Source organism: Topomyia yanbarensis, chromosome 2 (assembly GCF_030247195.1).
Source record: "Topomyia yanbarensis strain Yona2022 chromosome 2, ASM3024719v1, whole genome shotgun sequence".
Taxonomy (NCBI): Eukaryota; Metazoa; Arthropoda; class Insecta; order Diptera; family Culicidae; genus Topomyia; species Topomyia yanbarensis.
The window spans coordinates 290,753,101-290,775,376 of NC_080671.1; the positions used below are offsets into that span (position 1 = coordinate 290,753,101).

At 42.5% G+C, this 22,276-nt stretch overlaps 1 protein-coding gene and 1 pseudogene across 5 annotated transcripts in view; one reads left to right on the top strand and one right to left on the bottom strand.

Annotated features, from left to right (window-relative positions):
• Nucleotides 1–8,899, bottom strand: part of LOC131683259 (uncharacterized) — a 116,590-nt gene extending 107,691 nt beyond the window's left edge. The window contains exons 1-3 of one of the 5 annotated variants that reach the window (XR_009304457.1): nucleotides 8,382–8,899; nucleotides 1,919–8,327; nucleotides 1,553–1,863 (exon numbers count right to left, since the gene is read on the bottom strand). Coding sequence is in view for 2 of the 5 variants with exons in the window: in XM_058965087.1 (XP_058821070.1) it covers nucleotides 2,170–6,789 (4,620 nt within the window). In the remaining 3 variants the exon portion in view is untranslated. Of the gene's footprint in view, nucleotides 1–1,552; nucleotides 8,328–8,381 lie in introns of those variants that run through there. The other 4 variants (XR_009304455.1, XM_058965087.1, XM_058965088.1 and 1 more) reach the window with 4 other exon arrangements.
• Nucleotides 8,900–14,492: 5,593 nt separating this feature from the next.
• LOC131680427 (uncharacterized) lies at nucleotides 14,493–16,604 on the top strand (annotated as a pseudogene).
• Nucleotides 16,605–22,276: the final 5,672 nt, after the last annotated feature.

Here is a 22,276-nt window from a genome sequence, read left to right on the forward strand (position 1 = left end):
AAAACGCAATTGGGCGGCTAAAAATATGCTTCATTACATCTGAATCGGATCCGATTCGAACCCTATCAATATACACAATAAAACTATTTAAACGACATTCGTCATTTACGACGACTTCCAGTAGGGGGTGACTAAAATTCAGCATGGTTCAATGTATGTAAAAGGCATCGTTACACTGTTAGAGGGATTAAGACAGGTGTTTGATTTTATTTTCATTATAATCGATATTAATAGCATATTTTCAGTCATTAATTAGCAGTATCCACAAACAATGTCTTTAGAATCAAAGCACTCAGCATGATACCATTCATGGCATTGGGAACACTTTTGCCAGCCGTGTCCCTTGTTAGAATTTGAGAATTGTTCACCGCAGTTAGCACATAAATTATCGTTAATAGTAGTGTCGAACTTCACTTTCTTCTGTCGACTAGATCGTTTACGCTGATTTTTCTGAATATTTGTTATGTCCTTCAAGGCGGATGACTCATGAAGCGTTCCACAATAAGCTACTGAAGTTAGTTCCGTAGCTACCTCCTTTTTGTTGTAATTTCCCTTTCGAACCTTCTTCTTCTGGTCTCCACGAAGTTGTACAGCCACATCGCACGGGGGGATAATGAACTTTTCAGTAGTCTTTGCGACTGACATGTCAAGAATCCATTTGTTTTCGTATCGACAGCAGTGATTTTATTGATATTGCCACAACGTTTCTTTTTCGCCACCTTTTTCATTTGACCTTTTCTTGGCTTCAGATTGTTCGTAATGCATTCATAGTCGTCGATTTCAGCAAAGGCTGCCAGTTTAGGCTGCTGGGTAGCTTGACTATTGTTCTGCTCTATGATCGGTTTAACATCAACCGAATCCAAAGAAATGATACCGATATCCGAGGAAGATTGCATCATGCCGTTGAAGTGTTCATATTGGGACAGAGACATCAGCGATATTTTACCGTCATCTTTAATTACGTAGTATGTATCAACATCTATGACAATCTGGTTTCCATCATTTCGACCAGCCTCGTCCACAGAGTTGAGCTCCAAAAACTGAGGTGGATCTGTGGAAACACTGATATTTTTATTAGCATTCTCGATCACTTGGTTAATGGCTAACTGAACATCAGTGGGCTCTTGTAAAACTGTTTGTATTCCTTTATCAGTACTCGTTGGGATCAGCTCTCTATCATTTCCGTTATTGTTAATTTGGAATAAATAGTCCGCGGCAGCAAAGTCGTCGGATGAAAATAGTCCTCGATTTAGCGGGTAGATTCCCGCTGCTCGAAATCCGTTCTCTGCCGTTGACTTGGTGGCACATTTTGAAAATGATTGTCCATCCAGTGGACATACATCGTACGGCGTGATTGCTTTACCCGGATTTAATCTAAGCAAACCATCCATTGCAGCAGTGTAACTCGATTTGATTGATCCCATCAATGTTAGGTCGCAAGGTTGTAATTTATGTGAGGTATGTGGGGGAATAGACACGATGCGAACAAAATTTCTGCGTGCTTTTTCCAGCATCTGAAGGTTCTTTGTATGTGATGAGTGTTGTTCGGACGGCAGGCGAAAACAAGATTTTTGAAAATCCGCCTTTTTTTACTGTGCAGATCAAACTAAATAACTTTATTTTAATTTACCGTAAATAATCGATTATTTGTCTTACTCACAATTGTTTGTTCTCCTTACTTTACAGCTTCCTCTTTTCCTTCCTCTATCGCTGTCTATCGCAATTTATCTACAATTTAATATTCACATTTTTCATTTTATCGGTTTTAGTAATTAATTTGTACGTTCACTTACTTCGTTTTATCTCGGAATTGATAATCTCAACTGTACCGTTCGTATTTGTCCAGTGTTTGCCTCCGCGTATCTAGTCATAAATTTGTTACTTTAATTCACTGCTTTATATTGTTTCACAAACTTACGTATTCTGGATCTTAGTACAGCTTAATCTTTAATCTATCCACTATCCGAATAATTTCCTTGCTCACAACTTCTAATTTCTTATTCCAACGTATTTTACTATTCTACTACTATCACTTTCCAAATTGGTGTTTTTCTATCCTACTTTCCTTCTTATGTTGTTTGTTTACTTATGTTGTCTGACAGTTCCCTCGCACTACATTCGTGATGCACTTCGTCGTCTGTCAGCATGACAGCAAATTTGTTGCATCTGTCAATTCGACACAGGTGCAATGGTGCAACTGCCAGTGATGCCAGAACATTCCCCGGCCCGTAACCCTGTACCGGAGCTCGCATCCGGTTCAGAGTTACCAAACTCCATCACGGCTAGTTTTGTTGTTGCTCGCCTATATCGTCCACTGTTGGTGCGTACCCAGGCCTGCCGAATTCGTCCATCACCGGACACGATGACCTCCTCTATCACCCCGCGGATCCAGCACTTCCGGTTGCTACCTTCTACCACATAAACTAAGTCTCCTATTCTTAATGGTCTCGACTCACCAAACCACTTTGTCCTCTGGTTCAGCGAAGGAATGTACTCCTTGACCCAACGTTCCCACAAAATGCTGGCCAACTGCTGCGATCGCTGGAACGCGTCTCGAAGTGCTGCTGCTGGATGAGGTGGGGGAAGATTCACGCTAGGCTGATTTGGGGAGAGTCCCCGCAAAAGGTGGTTTGGAGTGAGTGCCTCCGCTTCGTCACACTCTTGAGACACGTACGTTAGCGGGCGAGAATTGATCATGTCTTCCGCTTCCACCACTACTGTCTGCAAAATTTCATCCGTCAAGCGTCTCCCATCATCAAGCGCCACGAATGCCTCCTTAACCGACCGAACAAGACGCTCCCATACTCCTCCCATGTGAGGAGCCAAAGGGGGGTTGAACGTCCACTTCGTTCTCGCGCTAGTCAGCTGATCCGCACAATCTTCTCCTATTTCTCGAACAACTCCTTCCAGTTCCTTACTGGCTCCTAGGAAGTTCGTCCCATTGTTGGACAGAAACTCCATCGGCCAACCTCGCCGACCAATGAACCGGTGAATCGCCATCAAGCACGACTGCGTAGTCAGTCCGTGAGCCACCTCCAGGTGCACCGCGCGGGTTGCCAAGCAGGTGAACAATGCGACCCATCTCTTCTCCGTTCGGCGTCCTACAGTAACAGCAAATGGGCCCAAATAATCCACACCTGTGTAACTAAAGGGACGAAGATTCGGTGTTAACCGCTGCACTGGTAGCGGAGCCATTCGTGGAACTCGAGGCCGACTTCGATGGACCTTACACCATACGCAAGACGACGACACCTTCCGGACTACTGCGTCAAGCTGCGGAATGTAGAACAACTGCTTCAGCTCGTTCTTCACCGCCTGTCGATATCCGTGACCGCTCTTCTCGTGGTAATGCTGAACAATCAGCTGCGTGATTTTATGCTGATGTGGCAGGATCGTTGGAAAACGTAGATCGAATGACAGCAACTCTGCTTTCTCTGCTCTCCCCTCCATTCGAATCAGCCCGTTTTCGTCAATCAGCGGAGTAAGTTTGTAGAGTGCACTGGACTTTTCGATCGACAGCCATTGGCTCACCGGCCGATCCTTATTCCTGACCAGTACCTTCAACTCATCGATGAAACACTCCGCCTGTGCCATCTTCATCAGCCATAGTTCCGCCTTCTCGTACTCACTTTGCTGTAACGCCACACGTACTGACGCAGCTGCCGTCGGTTGTAGTACTCTGCTCTGTCTGCTCGTTGCTTTTAGCGTCTCAATCGGCAGTTTTTTGCTCTTTCGTCTACAGTTCGACACGAACCGGATTACGCACGCCATTGTCCTCACCAGCACTGTCCACTTAGAAAACCGATTGGCGTCCACGATAGCCTGTGCAACTTGCACGTCGTGCAGCATCAAGTGAACCCGAAGCTCCTCCGTAGTGTTAGCTGGAGGTAATTCTCTCTTCGGCCACTTTTCCACACTGTCGTACAAAAATTGTTGCCCACGTATCCACGGGCTGTTGGGGTGTATCTCCAGACCTTTACCCCATTTGGTTACCAGATCCGCCACGTTCAATCTCGTCGGAACCCATCGCCAATCTGTCAGTTTAGTCAAACTAAGAATTTCGCCAATGCGAAAACCAACAAATTGCTTGTAGCGGCGCTGATCCGACCGAATCCAGGACAGCACCACTTCTGCGTCAATCCAGAACACCACTCTACTGATCGTGAAGTTGTGATTCTGCTCGATCGTTCGTGCCAGCCTTGCCGCAAGAACCGCTGCCAGGAGTTCTAGCCGCGGAATCGACAGCTGCTTCAACGGTGCTACCTTCGCTCGACTCATCACTAGCGAACACACCACCTTACCCCGTACGATTGCACGGAAGTATGCCACACATCCGTACGCCGTCTCGCTGGCATCAGCAAAGATGTGAAGCTGGACTTCTTCGACCTCATCTGATCTCGCAGTTCCGAAATAGCTTCGAGGTAGCTTAAACACTGGCACGTCTGCGAGAATGTTGGTCCACCGCAACCACTTCCTGAACGACAGCTCATCGATTGCGTCATCCCAGTCGCAGCCTGTCCGCCACAGATCCTGAACCAGCATTTTCCCGAGAATTGTAACTGGAGCAAGAAATCCTGCTGGATCGAATTGCGCCATCACAATGCTCAGAACAATTCTTTTCGTCGGGCGTTTTTCCTCTAGGAAAACCTTGTTGTACTCTGCTTTCCATTCGGTCGCAAAACGGAACTCGTCTCCAACCAGGTCCCAAACAACGCCTAGCACACGCTCGTATTCGGTGTTCTTGTCCCAGTTGAAATGCACTGCGGAATCGACACTCCTTTCTCCTATTTGTTCGAGAAATCTAGCAGAGTTCGACACCCAGTTTCTGATCCGAAATCCTCCACACGAATGGATGTACCTCACTTCGCTGGCTCGCTGGATCGCTTCTTCGATAGTATCCACGCTGTTGTAGTAGTCATCTACGTAGTGACGCTTCACGATGGCTTCTACTGCTTCAGGGTACTTCTCCGAGAAATCTGCTGCATTCAAGTTCTTCACAAATTGAGCTGAGCAGGGCGAACACGTGGAACCAAAGGTGGCAACGTCCATAACGTACACCTGCGGAGCTTCCTCACTGTTCGCTCGGAACAAAAACCGTTGCGCTTGCCTATCCTCAGGTCTGATCCGGATCTGATGGTACATTTCTTGAATGTCACCACCGAATGCTACTGGCCGTTCCCGAAAATTGCAGATTACTCTGGGAAGCGGAACTAGCATATCCGGACCTTTGAGTAACTCTGAGTTAAGAGAGACTCCGTTCACTGATGCTGCAGCATCCCAAACCAAGCGCACCTTACTCGGCTTCTTCAGATTCACTACGACGTTCAGCGGTAGATACCACACAGCGGTTTGTGGCGTACCCTTCAGTTCGGCTTCACTCGCCTTGTGCGCGTAGTGTTTGACTTGATAGTCCTCGATCTGCTGGCACACGTTTTTCTTCAAGTCTGAATTCCTGTTCAGCATACGGTCCAGAGCCTTCATCCGGCGTACAGCTATCGGATAGCTGTCAGGGAATCGTCGTGCGTCCTCACGCCACAGCAACCCCGTTTCGAAGCGATCACCCACTCGCTTCGTCGTTGTCTCAAGCATCTCTCGAGCTCTTTTCTCCTCCACGGGCTCCGGTACAGCGAACGTCGCAATCGCTGTCTCATCTAGCATGTATTGCTCTCGCATCATGTCATGGAGACCTTGATTGCTTGCTGGAACGATCGAGTGCAGATTCAGGTAGGTGTACGCACTCGGTCTTCGGTTCTCCGAACCATACACTATCCAGCCAATCTTCGACCGCACGGCAATCGGTTCGTTTGGCTTACCGACCCGCGACTCCAACGGCGCAAATAAGTGGACGTTGTCTAGCCCGAGTAGGATTCTCGGCTTTCCCGATGGGTAATCTCTCACCGGAACGCCTGCAAGATGGGAATATTTTTTTACCACATCTGCGAATCGCACGTTCTGCTTCGGCAGCACCAACTCTGATACCGTTCGAGTGTTGAACAGCGGAAACTTCTCCTTCGAACCCTTCGCCGACATCATCAGTTCGACCTTCCTCGAATCGTTCTCAAAGCGGTTGATATTGCCCGTCCACGTCACTATCAACGGCTCTAGAGTACCCTCTGCTTTCAGCCGCCTGGCCACCAGATCATCTACCAACGTAGCCGACGACCCTTCGTCGAAGAACGCAGTAGTATCGAACTGTCGTTTGCCCACGTAAAGCGTCACCGGCATCATACGGAAAATAACCGCACTATCTGCCTTTTCGGTAGCATTGCATTCTACCTTCTGCAGCCGCACCGATTCCTCCACTCGATGCAAAAGTGGATGATGGCCTCCACGACAATTTTGCATGAAGCATCGAATCTTCGAGGTGCATCTGCTGTTTCCGTGCTTGTTCAAACAAAGACCACACAGGTTTTGTCGCTCAACTTCTCTCAACCTGGCGGCAATGTTCATCCGCTTAAACTCCTCACAGCACCTGATGAGATGATCCGTTCGTTTACAGATCCAGCACGGCTTAGTTACTGTCTCTCTTTGAATTTCATTAGAAACCTGGTCCGCGTCATGGAGATGTACAAACTCCTTCTTTCGGGAATTTCCTTTCCCCATTCGCGAAGGCTCGCGCTCGCTTAGCGACAATGTCGAGAACTCCGTCACCTCCGACACATCCGAAACGATGTCATTTGTGAAGTTCGTGAACATTCGCAACGGACTGTCCACCTTCCCTCGCTTATACCGGACCCAATCCAGTTTGTAGCTCGGTGGCAACTTGTCAACTAACTCCTGCACCAGCATCGGATTGTTTAGGTGGTCACAAAGTCCTGACGCTTCAAGGTGGTCGCATAACTGCTTCACCGTTATCCCGAAGCTGATGAACGTCTCCAATCGATCAGCTCTCGGTGACGGCGCGTTCCTCACCTTCGACAGCAACGTTCTGAGCAGCTTCTCCGGTTTTCCGAACAGATTTCGAAGATCCCTGATCACATCCGGAACAGAGTCCGGTAGCACTTAGTTCCATACGTTTATTTGACACGGCATTTGCAAAAGCTTTTTACGCCAGTTTCTTTTTTTTTACATAGCACGTTACAAAAATCCTTAAGACTAATTTTAACTATACTAGTACTTTGTCTAAAACTAACAAGTCCGGTAGCACTAGCCGACTCCTGACCGCCTCAAGTGCGTCACCCTGTAGACAGTCCTGCAAACGCTTCAAATTCTCGAGGTTTGAGAATCCGCAAGCTGCAGTCGTGTACTCGAAACTGCTGATAAACAACGGCCAAACTTCTGCTTCCCCTTTAAATTTGGGAAGGTTCTGAGAGACCGCTTTGCGAGCAGCTAGCTGATCTCTTGTAATACGACCCACGATACACCCCGACCCGTTTCCATCTCCGCACCTTTGAAAGCTGCTTCGACTGCATCTACTCGGCGCGACCTCCGAAACTTCACCGTCACTCACATCTTCGTTACTTCGCTCGAATTGGCTGGCTTCGATGGTGAACGACTTATCTAACGGCACCTTCTTCGGACACGCGAGTTTATCTTCCGTCTGCAGATATCCTGGCTTTGGATATGCTCCGCGATAATCCAGCATCCAGTCATCCACCTTCTGTTCCGGTTTGGAGGCAGAAGCACCGCTGACAGCTCCATATTGGCCCTTCAATGCGTTGACCTTATTAATGCTGTCGTCGAACTGTTTCCGAATAGCATCCCGCTTCTTCGAGAATTCACGTTCTGCGGCCAATTGGCAGTCAAGCATTTTCTGCTCATGCTCTAGCTGCCGCTGCTCCATTTCACGCTGCGCTCGTAGCTCCTGCTCGCGCATCTCCCACTCTAGCTTCATCCGCCTCTCGTTCCAAGCCTGCTGCTTAGCAAGACGCTGTTTCCGCAACTCGATCTGCTTTGCAAAGGCCATCTCCATTGCTAGCTGTTCCTCTTCCAACTGCTGCTCAGTCAGGTCTAAGACGGAACCAGCTCCACGATCGGACCCTGCATCGCTATTCGGGGCGGACTTCTTCCCGCGATTCTTAGCCGTAGTCTCTGGAACTTTAAGACGCCGGGCGCTTTGCGGAGAGCATCGCGGACAACGCCAACTAACGTTCGCCACTTCTTGGTTAACACCTGCGCACGAGAAATGAGCCCAATACTGACATTCTTCGCATTGAACCCAATCGATGTCATCGGATTCCGCTAGTTTGCAGTACAGACACTTTTCTTGCTTCGAAGGAGAAGAAGCCATCCTGCACACTATCCGAGAAACAATTTTTGATTTTGTTCGGACGGCAGGCGAAAACAAGATTTTTGAAAATCCGCCATTTTTTTCTGTGCAGATCAAACTAAATAACTTTATTTTAATTTACCGTAAATAATCGATTATTTGTCTTACTCACAATTGTTTGTTCTCCTTACTTTACAGCTTCCTCTTTTCCTTCCTCTATCGCTGTCTATCGCAATTTATCTACAATTTAATATTCACATTTTTCATTTTATCGGTTTTAGTAATTAATTTGTACGTTCACTTACTTCGTTTTATCTCGGAATTGATAATCTCAACTGTACCGTTCGTATTTGTCCAGTGTTTGCCTCCGCGTATCTAGTCATAAATTTGTTACTTTAATTCACTGCTTTATATTGTTTCACAAACTTACGTATTCTGGATCTTAGTACAGCTTAATCTTTAATCTATCCACTATCCGAATAATTTCCTTGCTCACAACTTCTAATTTCTTATTCCAACGTATTTTACTATTCTACTACTATCACTTTCAAAATGGTGTTTTTCTATCCTACTTTCCTTCTTATGTTGTTTGTTTACTTATGTTGTCTGACAGTTCCCTCGCACTACATTCGTGATGCACTTCGTCGTCTGTCAGCATGACAGCAAATTTGTTGCATCTGTCAATTCGACACAGGTGCAATGGTGCAACTGCCAGTGATGCCAGAACAAGTGTCCATCAAGTATCAGGAGCACTGGAGAATTCTCTGTCGGGCAAGTGTTTGCCAAAAAATGATCAAACCATTCGGAACATGTCTCAATGGTGCTCCAACCATTCATGTTGCATGCGAAGATTGATCCCAATGGCGCTCCAATTTTAAGAGCATCATTCATGCGTTGCCTGGCAAAGATGAATTGGGGAGGTATATAATTACCGGCAGCAGACATTGCCATAACACAGTCTTTCCGCTGAAGTTATTCCACCTACTTGGTGCTGTCCCTTCTTAGCGAGCACCTTAGCTGGTTTCGACTGAACCTGGAAATATTTTACTATTAGGTACATAAATACATAAACTATCAACGTTTTAAAACCGTTGTAACTCCGAGTTCATCCATATTGTACTGTCTCCCTGGTGGGTAAGGATGATCCGAAAATATGCTGTACAAAAGATCAAAATATTTGTTCACGCTGATCCGGTTAAAACCCTTTGCACGTGCCATTGAGGTGTGTTCCGCTGAGCGTAACGTGAGCTCCGGGTATCGTTCCCGGAAACCTTCAAACCAATCTTTTCCGGCGAGTTTTTCGGAATGATTGAAAGGGTGTGGAATACCGTTAATCTCAGCCATTTGAAACGCAAGGCTACGTACGTCTTTTAACGAGAGTCCATGGTAGGTTCGGCACATCTCGAGGACATAGTCCACCAGTTGCTGTTCTTGTAACTTGGTGAAAACGGTGGCAAAACTCCCGAGTTTCGCTTTGTTTGGGGAATGTACCGGTCTCACTAGGTAGCGCAGTAGCGTTCTTTTGGGTATTCCATAAGAACGAGCAGCTTCGGTTTTGCTACATCCACTCTTGATCGCTTCTATGGCTGCTTCCATCTGAGCCGGAGTCCATCCCTGCCGTGTAGTTTTGCGGATGTACGTTCGAACCATTCTGTGCAAAGAAAACACAGAAATTAGCAATTGTAAACAAATGACAAGGTATTTTGCCCCGCACAAAACCGTGCCTTTTGCCCCCGATGGAGGAAAAAGATATTTCTGGTTAAAACGAATTTTATAGTGGATATCTAACCTGTATTGTGACAAAATGACGAACAACGGTAAAAACAGCTCAGGAATACTCCAAAACAATAGCCAAAACAGTTTAAATTTCCACTTAAATATCTTATCGAATGAACAGCGAAAGTTGCATCATCCGATCACGTAATTGTTTTGCTTTTCTCATATAAAGAAAGGCTATGCAATCACTGTAAAAATCGACTTTTTAACCGAGGCCCGGAGAGCCGAGTGTCATACACCATTCGATTCAGTTCGTCGAGATCGGCAAATGTCTGTGTGTGTATGTATGTGTGTGTGTATGTGTGTGTGTATGTGTGTGTGTGTCATTTAAACTCACACAATTTTCTCAAAGATGGCTGAACCGATTTTCGCAAACTTAGTTTCATCTGAAAGGTATAACGCTCCCATAAGCTGCTATTGAATTTTTAGTTGATCCGACTTCCGGTTCCGGAGTTACGGGTTGAAGAGTGCGGTCACACAGCAAATTCCCATATAAACTGGTACCACCATGATGTTCAAATGATGTAAAACATATTAAAATTGATGTAACATTACTCTAGTTTGCGGGTCTGGATCACTAATGATCAATCAAAGCAACTTTGACCACATTGGCCACCTATGACGGTTCATGACGCCCCCGGGGAACCCGCCAAGTTCCTAAGGTAATATCACACCCATTCCCCAACGAATTCTTCACCGATTTTTACAAACTTGATTTCAAATGAAAGATACAGTAATGCCATTGACTGCTGCTGAATTTCATTCTGTTCTGACTCTTGCTTCCGGAGTTACAGGGGTGTTAGTAAGGATACACTGGAATTTCCCATATAAATAGGTACAATCGTAATACCTCAGAGGCTAAAAACTATTGAAATGGTCACCAAATTACTTCTAATCGCAGATCTAGAGCACTGATTGCCAATCAAACATTCTTTGAATATATTGTCCACTATCGACGATTCCGGAAGTCCGGAATTCCGGGCATATTCCACAATTAAAGTCACATCGGTTCTTCGGTGATGACTGAACCGATTTTCTCAAACCAAGTCTCAAATGGAAGGCAAAATATGCAGTTGAGTATTACGTCGCCGCCCCTCCTACCCCCGCCTTGCCCTTACACCTCCCTCCTTCATCACTCCCCTCCCCTTGGACCACCCTCACGCCCGCATTTCCTTCATCCACCCCGTATACCGAAATAAGATGAAGGATTTCTGACGCATCCTCCACTCTCACTCTACTAACCCCCCATTCCCTCCACTTTCAAACCCATTCCACCAACATTTCAAAATATAATTACATGAAGATAACATTGAACTCATGCTGATTAAGGTAATTAAATACTATTCTTTTGCCTTTCTCATATAGAAAGGTTATGCAATTGCTCCAAAAACCGACTTTCTAACCGAGGCTCGGAGGGCCAAGTCTCATATAACATTCGACTCAGTTCGCCGAGATCACAAAATATGTGTGTATGTATGTGTGTATGTATGCATGTATGTATGTATGTATGTATGTATGTAAAAATGTATGTATGTATGTATGTATGTGTGTATGTACGGATTTGTATGTATGTATGTGTGTATGTACGGATTTGTTAACAAAATGTCCACATCGGTTTCTCGGAGATGGCTGAACCGATTTTTACAAACTAAGATTCAAATGAAAGGTATAAAATTCCCATAGGTTGCTATTGAATTTCATTTTCAACCGACATCTTTTTACGGATTACGAGTTGAAGAGTATGGATACAAAACAAAATTTGTTGATTTGTCCACATCGGTTTCTCGAAATTTTCTGAACCGATTTGGCAAACTTGAATTTAAATGAAAGGTCCATCAGCTGCTGTTGAATTTTGTGTGGATCCGAGTTCTGGTTCCTGAATTACAGGGTGATACGTACGATCACGCAGCAAATCCCGATTCTAACGAATTCTGCGATGAATGTAAAAAGGTGAATTTTTTTTCCAAAATGTTAACACAACTGTTGAATTTGTAGATCTAGGTCACCAACAGTCATTCAAAGTCTCTTTGGCCACTCTGGCCACCATCGACGGATCCGGAAGCATCCAAATTCAGAAAAACGGTTATATTGGTTTCTCGAAAATGGCCAGACCGATTTGATCAACTTAGTCTCAAATGAAAGGCGTCCCCGGAAACTGATATTAAATTCCATCTCCATCCGACTTCTGGCTCCGGAGTTACGGGTTGTGGAGTGCGATCACATAGAAAACTCCGATTCAAACCGATACCGCGATGAATGCAAAAAGGTGCTCTTATATATACTTACCAAGTGTAATAAGAATGAAAGACATTTCCATAATGTTATATTGTACGAACCAGCTATTAAATCATAGTTTGGAGAAATGAGAAAGGCACAATTGCACCGCTAGGTGGATTAAAATAGGTTTTTTACTTATAACATGAAATGTAATTCACGTAGAGCTGTCAAACTTTTACAGTAAAGCCCTACTATGATGGACTTTCGAGTGGCATGATTTTGTGCTAGATATTTTCAGAGGTTTTAGAGAATGGCAAGAGGTGCATTTTACCCCAGGGGTGCGTTTTACTCCATCTTCCCCTAGTTCTTATGTTAATAATCCACCAATCATTATGACGCAAGATTTTTTTTATATAAGAAGCCCGCTTCAAGATGTTGATTACAATACGCCTCGATAGTGGTGTATCGAGGAGGCCGGGAGGGCTGATAGGAGCCTTTTTTCTGTTCTTTACCTTTTTTCTATTCACCCGCTCATAAACAACAATCAACTAGTAACAAATAGATAATTGAGATAAGATGTGCTATGTGTGGTGGTTGGCTATTCAAGTATTAGTAGTGTTTGAAGTACTAATGTATGTCTTTCATGTGATGATCATAACTTTAGCTGTATCTTGTAGCTGTCTAATCTATTGCGTCTCTCATATATTGTCTTTTATCTCTTCTTTTCGAATCCTATACTGCCATTCTACTCCCGCCTTCAGCTGGGTCAGCAAAAATGGTGATAGTGAACGTCTTAACACTCACACATTCTCAAACGCGGTCTCAAGCGGGAACCTACATAAATGCCCTCGCGCGCGATTACGAATCGGTCACGTCCGGAGGTCTACCCTTGATCCCAGAAGCCTGGGTCCATGCCTTCAGCTGGACCAATTGGGCAAATACATGACCGGGAACCTTATCGATATAAGGGATCCCACTCTCTGCCAGAATTCTGGCCGCACACCGAAAATTTAATATCAGACTAACGGGTCGCGCGACCATTCAAGAACACACAACACACGCAAATATGTTACAAAATCACGTCAGCGTACAAACGTTAGAACCCCTCGCGATTTTCCAAACAACCTACGCCCACCAACTCGCAAGCATGATTATGCCCCGGTGATAACGTCTCAGCGCTCATAAACTTACCAACGCGATCTCAAGCGTTAATCTACAAACTCCCGCGTTCGCGCAATCATGAATCGGGATCGTCCGGAAGTCTCTATCCTCGGTACCAACAGTCTAGGTCCATGTTAATTTAAAAAGAAATGAATAAAATAGAAAAATTTAAAAAAATCGCTCCCATATCCACTAGACAAAACGTTCCATGGCGACATGACCGGGAACTCTAGTGATATGGGATAACTCACTCCCTGTCAGAATGTGATCCGTACACCGAACTAAATATCAGAATGACGGTCCGCGAATATATCAATGGCCGCAGAGTTTCAAAATCGAATTTATACACGCGAAGTCACACACACGCGACAAACACGTCAACATACGAACGCACACCTATGCCCGCGATCGCGCAAACTTGATAACACTCCGGTAATTATGTGAACGTTTTAGTACTTATGAAGTTACGAATGCGAGCCCGCAAACGCGCGCGATCATGAATCGGTCACGTCCGGAAATCTTTAGCCTTCATTCTAGTAATTTAGGTCCATACATTCAGTTGGACCAATCAAAAAAATAAAGCTCATATCCACTAGACCACACGCTCTACGGCGACATTGCCGGGAACTCGTGATATGGAAGATCTCTTTTTCATTTAGCATCTGAGCCGTACACCAAATATAAAGTATTAGATTCACGGTCCGCGCACGATTATCCAAAGAACACACGCGAATATGCGAAATGCACACGGTTATAAAATAGATTTTATACACGCGAAGTTACACGTTAGAACACGCGACATACAAACGCACACGCGATCGAACACGTTAACGTACAAATGCTCGAACCCTTCGCGATGATACATGCGATCGCGAGTCCCTACGTCCGCACATACCTGAACCGTACAATGAATATCACATTCAGAATCACGGCCCGCTACAATTGGGATGCTCGAACCCTTCGCGATGATACATGCGATCGCGAGTCCCTACGTCCGCACATACCTGAACCGTACAATGAATATCACATTCAGAATCACGGCCCGCTACAATTGGCCTTAAGGCTACTGCACACCTCGGGAAATTGATCGCGGATTTTGGCACGGGATTTTGTGCGGGATTTTGATCACGGAAAATTTTCCGCCGAAAAGTCTCCACAGCTCTCAACTGTCAAAAAAAATCCGCTCCTGGGTTTACAGCTCGGAATTCTTATTGAATTAATAAACAATATTTGATTAGTGAACAACTATGGATTCCGAATCTGATGTTATGTTTATGGGACTTTCCGTTCTGTCGATTGGAATATTGCCAAAAATCAGAAACCGCAAGAACAAGCGGAGCAGAAGATTTTGGGTGAATCCTTACCTCAAAATGCGGCTAGAAAAAGGAAGGTTCACAAAGGATGTAAGTATTGTAATTGTAAATTTATTAGCTTACGATACCCTGTTGGGTACAGTACACTGAAAAAAATCCAAACGTTAATTCTATTTGCTTCAAACCGCTTAAAATTCATATGAAGAAGAAATGCTATTGTTATCACGCGCACACATACCTTCTATGTGTCAACTGTATAAACTATGTATGCATACACATAAGTTATATGTGCATATTGTTATAGAATGGGGTTTTATGTGGCTAATAGTTATGAAATGTGAATGTAAGATTAATATTTCTTGTAAATACACACATTAGGTTTATGTGCCAGCAAATAGTGTCTATATGCCTCCGTTAATTGCAAAAATCTATGTGTAAAATCAATAGGCATAACGTTTACTTTTTTTTGAGTGTATGTATTCTTAGGGATACCCTAAGTATTCTTAGGGATGGTTCTCAAAATCACCCCTCAATCGTGTGCTTTTTTCAAATAACAGGTGGGTAATTTACTAAATAAATATTTTCATTTCCTTGCTATAATTATCAGTTCGACGATATACGTTATTGGACAGACGAGTTCACCAGCAACTTTCATATGAACGCAGAGCAATTTGACGAACTGTATCGTCGAATACGGCATAAACTTGAACCAAAAAGATGGACTCGGGCTGATTGCATTAGCGCAAAACATAAACTGGCGTATACCGTTGAGTATGTTTCATTTCAGAAATCAATATTGGTGAGATGATATGATTAATATTTGTAGATACCTTGCCGGTGGACCTTTCTTCGAGAAGTATGGCGCAAGTAACTATCGCATTAGTTCCACTGAAAGTTCGAAAATCTTGCGGGAGACTTGTCAGGCAATTTACGAGGAACTAGCAGGAACTAAATTCATGGAATTCTCAGCAAAGAACTGGTTGGGTTTAGTAAATGGAACATGCCGAATTGCGTCGGAGCCATCGACGGCAAGCACATCCGCATTAAATGTCCCCCAAACGCAGGGTCATTGTATTACAATTACAAAGTAAGTATTTTAGGCACTGTGTCACAAAGTTCTAGATTTTAACATATGCGAGTGTGCGCCAAGGACTTGCAACGCTGTCTTGTTCGTCATTATGTCCTGAGTGTTGCAACCTCTTTCAGATGTTGTGACACAGTGCCGGTAATTCACGATTTCATAGCGTTTTAGTACGTTATTCGAGTCTTAATTGCAGCGTTACCACAGCATCATACTCTTGGCAGCATGTGATGCAGATTATCGTTTCACTTTTATAGATGTTGGATCTCCTAGTGCGGATGGCGACATGAATGTTTTTGGAAGAACTAAATTTTGCCAGGATATTCTGGAGGATTGCGGTTTGTTGGAATTACCACCTGATGCCAGTGTGAATGGGATAGATATTCCATTTTTCTTCGTTGGAGATGATGCATTCCCACTTTCTTCTCGGATAATGAAGCCATATGGTACAGGAAGTGCGTACTCCAATGAACAAAAAATTTTCAACTACAGACTTTCTCGAGCTTGCAGAACGATTGAAAATGCCTTTGGCTTACTAACAATGAGGTGGGGCTGTCTGAGGTCCGAATTTCTATGCTATCCGGACAAAGTTAAAGTTATTGTGGGTGCTTGTTGTGCACTCCACAATTTTCTTCTGAAATCATCTCATTTTGATAACGTAGATCGAATTGAGAACGGAGTTTTTATTGAAGGAGAGTGGCGTCGTTTGAATCAACTGGATCAAATTAATTTACCAAGACGTGGACGTCCGAACGAAATAGCAAGCAACATACGGAAAATGCTCACAAACTTCTTTGCTGAAATCGATGTACTACCATTCCAAAGCGATCGTGCTCATTGCATTTGAGGAATTGTGCACAATAAGGGGTGTATTAGCTTAGTCAATATAAATAATAAATAAATCATATACTGTATACATTTCTTACACACAATGAATTAATTTCAAAGAAATTTTGTTAAATCCAGAAAATTCTTTTTAGTTATAGATTTGACTACAGAACAAATCCCATTAAATAGAAAGAATATTGTATATAATCTTAAGTGGGGTAAGCAACGTTGTAACGGTGTGTGCCTTCTCTACTCGCTTGTTCGTTCAATAACACATTGGGGTGTTCCAGTCCCAATCATTGATCTTGCGCAGTGCTGAGGCGCTTATCTTGTATTGTTGATCGGCTTATGAAACATTATTGAATTGTTCCTGGTTAAGTTTCCGTGAGTCTCGTATTCATGAATGAATTTTTGATGTAGAATCGTCATCGTAATCGGGCGACGATACTTTAGTAGACCTCGTAAATTATAGAAAGCCCTATTCGCAGCCGCAACACGTCTTTTTATTTCAAAGTTAACATCGTTCGGACTGCCTCACTCTACCAGTGATCATGTTCCTTGTCTTGTCAGAGGTTATAGTCAATTCGATTCTCGCAGCCTCCCTTCTAAACTGGAAAAATGTCCCTTCCACTGTTGTGCGATCAAGGCGTATGATGACGATGTCATCCGCGATGGCAGAGTTTCTACGCTCACTGGATCGTTTGCTAGGATCAGGGCTGGAAACGTGACTTTTTTTATGAACGTCATAAGCTTACAAACTTTGACGCTGCTGCCCGAGCAGGAAAGTCATAGACGAATTTCATGGTTGGTGTACCTATGAATGTCGTTCAATGAATGTAATCTCTTTGGTGTGTGTGAATGCCGCCACACAGCAGTTTTGTTTCCCACCACCAAGGCTGGAAGAAGTCATTTCGAATTTCATTTTAATGCGAAAGTTCGGGAAAAAACCAATACGACAGCACCGATGCTAGTTTGACTTCGGCTGCTGTGCATGTAAACGGACGAGAGAAAAGCAAAAACGTTCGTGCTGCTGATCGTGCCTGTTACATGTTCGTGAAAGTTCGGTTATTCGGCTTGCTGCCGTAGTTGGGTTTCGTTCGCTAGCTGTTGCGAATGTATGTGAATGGCCCGTGTGTTTTACTTGCATCATCCGTTGCGTTGGAACTGTTGCAAATAAATTTCATAGCAGCGGCTCAAAATGAATGTAGTGAACGACATTCATGGCTCATATTTGCAAGATTGGAATGTGCGGCAGTTCGTTTTTCGCTTGCTATAGGAAAGGACTGCAAGCAAAATGTTAGCGGTCACATAGTATCGTTGAAAGGAAAGTTGTTGGCTATTGAAAATCTATAGTTTTGTATATTTACAATTCGCTGATGCGTCAAAATGGAAATATTTTCAACTTTTTAGTAATGAGTTTATATTGAAGGAGAAGTTGTTGGCCGTTGAAAATCAGTAGTTTTGTACATTTACAATGCGCAGGGAGTCTGCCGATGCGTGAAAATGGAAATGTTTTCAGCTTTTTGGTAATGAGTTTTATATTGAAGGGGAATTCGTTGGCCGTTGAAAATCAATAGTTTTGACATTTAAAATGCGCAGGGGGGTCCGCCGATGCGTGAAAATGGAAATGTTTTCAGCTTTTTAGTAATGAGTTTTATATTGAAGGGGAATTCGTTGGCCGTTGAAAATCAATAGTTTTGAACATTTACAATGCGCAGGGGGGTCCGCCGATGCGTCAAAATGTAAATGTTTTCAAGTTTTCAGTAATGAGTTTTACATTGAAGGGAAAACTGTTGACCGTTGAAAATCAATAGTTTTGACATTTACAATGCGCAGGGGGGTCCGCCGATGCGTGAAAATGAAAATGTTTTAAACTTTTTAGTAATAAGTTTTATATTGAATGGGAATTCGTTGGCCGTTCAAAATCAAGAGTTTTGAACATGTACAATGCGCAGGGGGGTCCGCCGATGCGTCAAAATGGAAATGTTTTCAGCTTTTTGGTAATGAGTTTTATATTGAAGGAGAAATTATTGGCCGTTGAAAATCAATAGTTTTGTACATTTCCAATGCGCATGGGAGTTCTCCGATGCGTCAAAATGGAGAAGTTTTAAACTTTTTAGTAATGAGTTTTATATTGAAAGGGAAATTGTTGGCCATTCAAAATCAATAGTTAGGAAATAATAGTTAAATTATGCGTAAATAACCACAAAACTGCTTTTTAGTTGAACAACAGTCTAACTAGTGGAGGTCTAACTAAAACACGGTCCAGTCAAAGAGTTACGAACCAGAGAATAAACCCCAATAAAAAAATTATACACAAACTTTAACCCAGTCCAACGATTCCACATATTGTTTGGATGATACCCTGAACAGGTCGTTAGGCTCTTGGATCATTAGATGTTTATTAGGGAAGACTGTACAGATTTTTTTATTAGGATACACATTTCCAACAAAGCTATCTGACAGCTCTGGAAAATTTTAATATGGAATCAAGATGTAAATGTTAGAAAGGTGTGAACATTGTCGCGTCTGGCTCAGGGATACCATATTCACAGATTTTTCTGTAATGTCACAGATTTTTTTCACAATTTTTGATCACAGATTCTTTTTCACAGATGACAGATTTTTTGCATTTTGTCATCACAGATGGTAAAAAGATTTTTTCGCCGAAACACAGATGTCAATGTGGCATCCCTGGTCTGGGTGTGTTTCTTGATAGCCAAATTGTTCGATGTTTGGTCAACACTGAGACAAGACGTGACAATCGGCTTCTTATTTTTCCTTCGATATTCTTCTTTTCGCGCATTTTCTTCCTGCCATCTTCCGAACAGTGTTGCTATTTTTATTAATGAAAATGAAGGCTTTTTAATTTATTTTATGCCGGCAATATTTTGTATCTTAAATCCACTATATTGATTAATGGCACCGTTTTTCTATATCATGGGTGTTTAGTAAGGTTTGATGAAGCCATTTTCTGGAAAATTTTAGATTATATTGTGGTTTCTGTCTTATTTTTGTTAAAGATAATCAACCACGTATACGGTAAATGCATGATAAATACTTGTTTCACTTTGCCGTACAATTTCTTTTCAATTTAGTCATTTTTTCGTCTTTAACGATAATAATTTTATTTGTCAAAAGTAATGACAATCTTTTCTATAAATATTGCAACACTGCCAAACATCATTTCGACATTCCAAACTAAAAAATAGTTAAACACGAAAACAAGAATAAACTACCACTGAACAGAGAAAAAACAAAAAAAGTAACCAAAGATGAAAAGTTATCGAAACTGTATCACTTAATTTGTATACTATACAGAAATGTAACAAAAATAAAACAATAAATATTTAACGTTAAAAAAACATCATTTCGCTATCTCTGCAGTAACATTGCGTACGGTAAAAAAGTCAGAATCAACCAATCAGGAGCTGGACCATTCTGACGTAAAATTGGAACAAAACGCCCCCCTATTGTCATGTCACGTGTTATTGAATCGTGTGAACGCTGTGACATCGAGATATTACAAATTTACATATATTCAGTTTTAAATTTTAGCGAACTCTGTGTTCACGAAGGACTATCCTCCAATGATCATTCTCTTGCATAGACCGTTTACAATATTAAATTATAGTCTCGTCAAACAGCAAGTGGCATAAACCCCAATATGATAACGGATAAGATTTTTACATATGTGACGCCAGTGTTTTGATTTTACATCCGACAGGATTGGGATGGCGTAAATACTACATCATTCTAAAAAACAAATCATTAATTGGAACAAATTGATTTGAATATAACAATTTAGCATTTTCAAGTTTTCTGAGTTTTTCAGAGGTTGCCACCAATAATCTTATTATACACATGCCTACACCTTATGATGATTACCTTGAAACGACTTTGTGTTTGTCAAATTGGTCACTCTTCGCATTTTTCTTTTGATACGCAATTCTCACTTCGACATAGATCTTTCATGAGGGCCTAAATCAGTGATGCCGCAAGTCCAGATTTATGTAGAAAGGTACAGATTTCTGAAGCATTTTTGGCACAGATTCTGTACGGTACCCGAATAAACATCTAATGATCCAAGAGCCTAACGACCTGTTCAGGGTATCATTCATACATTATGTGGAATCGTTGGACTATGTGGGTTAAAGTTTGTGTATAATTTTTTTTATTAGGGTACACATTACAGATTTTTGTAAAAAAGTACAGATTGGTACAGATTTTTTACATGACAGCAAGGTAAAATAATTTAACCCTGCGATGCATCCCAGTAAACAGTTGAGTTAGGCAGCAGTGATGGCAAGAATCTGAAGTGGAGCTGGTACTGATTGAGCTTGAACTGAAGCTGACATTATAATGCAATATGCGAGAAACAAGCTTCTAGCAAATCAAAGGGATGATGTCTAATAAAAGCTGAGCGAATCTTCTCGGAGTGCATACGTTTACTCTGACGTACTCCATTTGAATTCCTGCAAGCCGGTTTCTCGCATCTTATTGATATTTTCAACCCCATCTCAGCTTCTCGCCGCTACTCTGTTGGCCACCATTGGTTGGTAAACAAAGTGGCAGTGAAAATGTGAGCTGGAGCTGATATTGACATTACCCAGTCAAACTCATCCAGAATTCTAACTGATTTCCCACACTACCTTTACAGTTAACGGCAAGTTACGGCGCCGCCTTTTAGTTTACTGGTTTCTTGCGGAATTTCAGCTCAAATAAAACAACCGAGTCAGAATGTCTGGTTTGATTTCCCTGAATGGAAAATATGTAGAAGAAAAATGTTTTTTTAACAACCTCGTTATTGTTTGGGTACATAATCCGGTCCTTCTTTCAATAGAAGAATGCAGATAGAAAGGATCCCGGTACAGATTTAATTGTGGCAATACTGGCCTAAATCGCCAATGTAAGCAAACCGAGTTTTCGCTACTATGATATTATGCGACTAAAATACTGCAAGGTAGCGGTAAAAATGATCGAAAATATTTCCTTTTGAGATTTCCACTATCGAAATATGCCAAAATGCAATGGTGGATTATGAAAAAAGAATCTTTTTGTTCGTTTAATTGTTTCTTATGTATTGGCACAAAATTATTAATGAAACGATTTATTTTCCTGATGAAAGGAGAAAAATAATGAAAATTTTGTCTTGCAATACCATCATTCTGTAACTTGATTATGCTACTACCGCATAAAAAAGTTTCCATTATGTCACATTGGCGGTTGCCCGTGTGTATTGTAAATGTCCAAAACTATTGATTTTTAACGGCCAACAACTTCTATTCATTTTCAATGGCCAACAATTTCCCCTTCACTATAAAACTCATTACTAAAAAGTTGAAAACATCGCCATGTTGACGCACCGGCGGACCCCCCTGCGCATTATAAATGTCAAAACTATTGATTTTCAACGGTCAACAATTTTCCCTTCAATATAAAACTCATTACTGAAAACTTGAAAACATTTCCATTTTGACGCATCGGCGGACCCCCCTGCGCATTGGAAATGTACAAAACTATTGATTTTCAACGGCCAACAATTTCTCCTTCAATATAAAACTCATTACCAAAAAGCTGACAACATTTCCATTTTAACGCATCGGTGGACCCCCCCCCCCCCCCTGCGCATTGTAAATGTACAAAACTATTGATTTTCAGCAGCCAACGAATTCCCATTCAATATAAAAC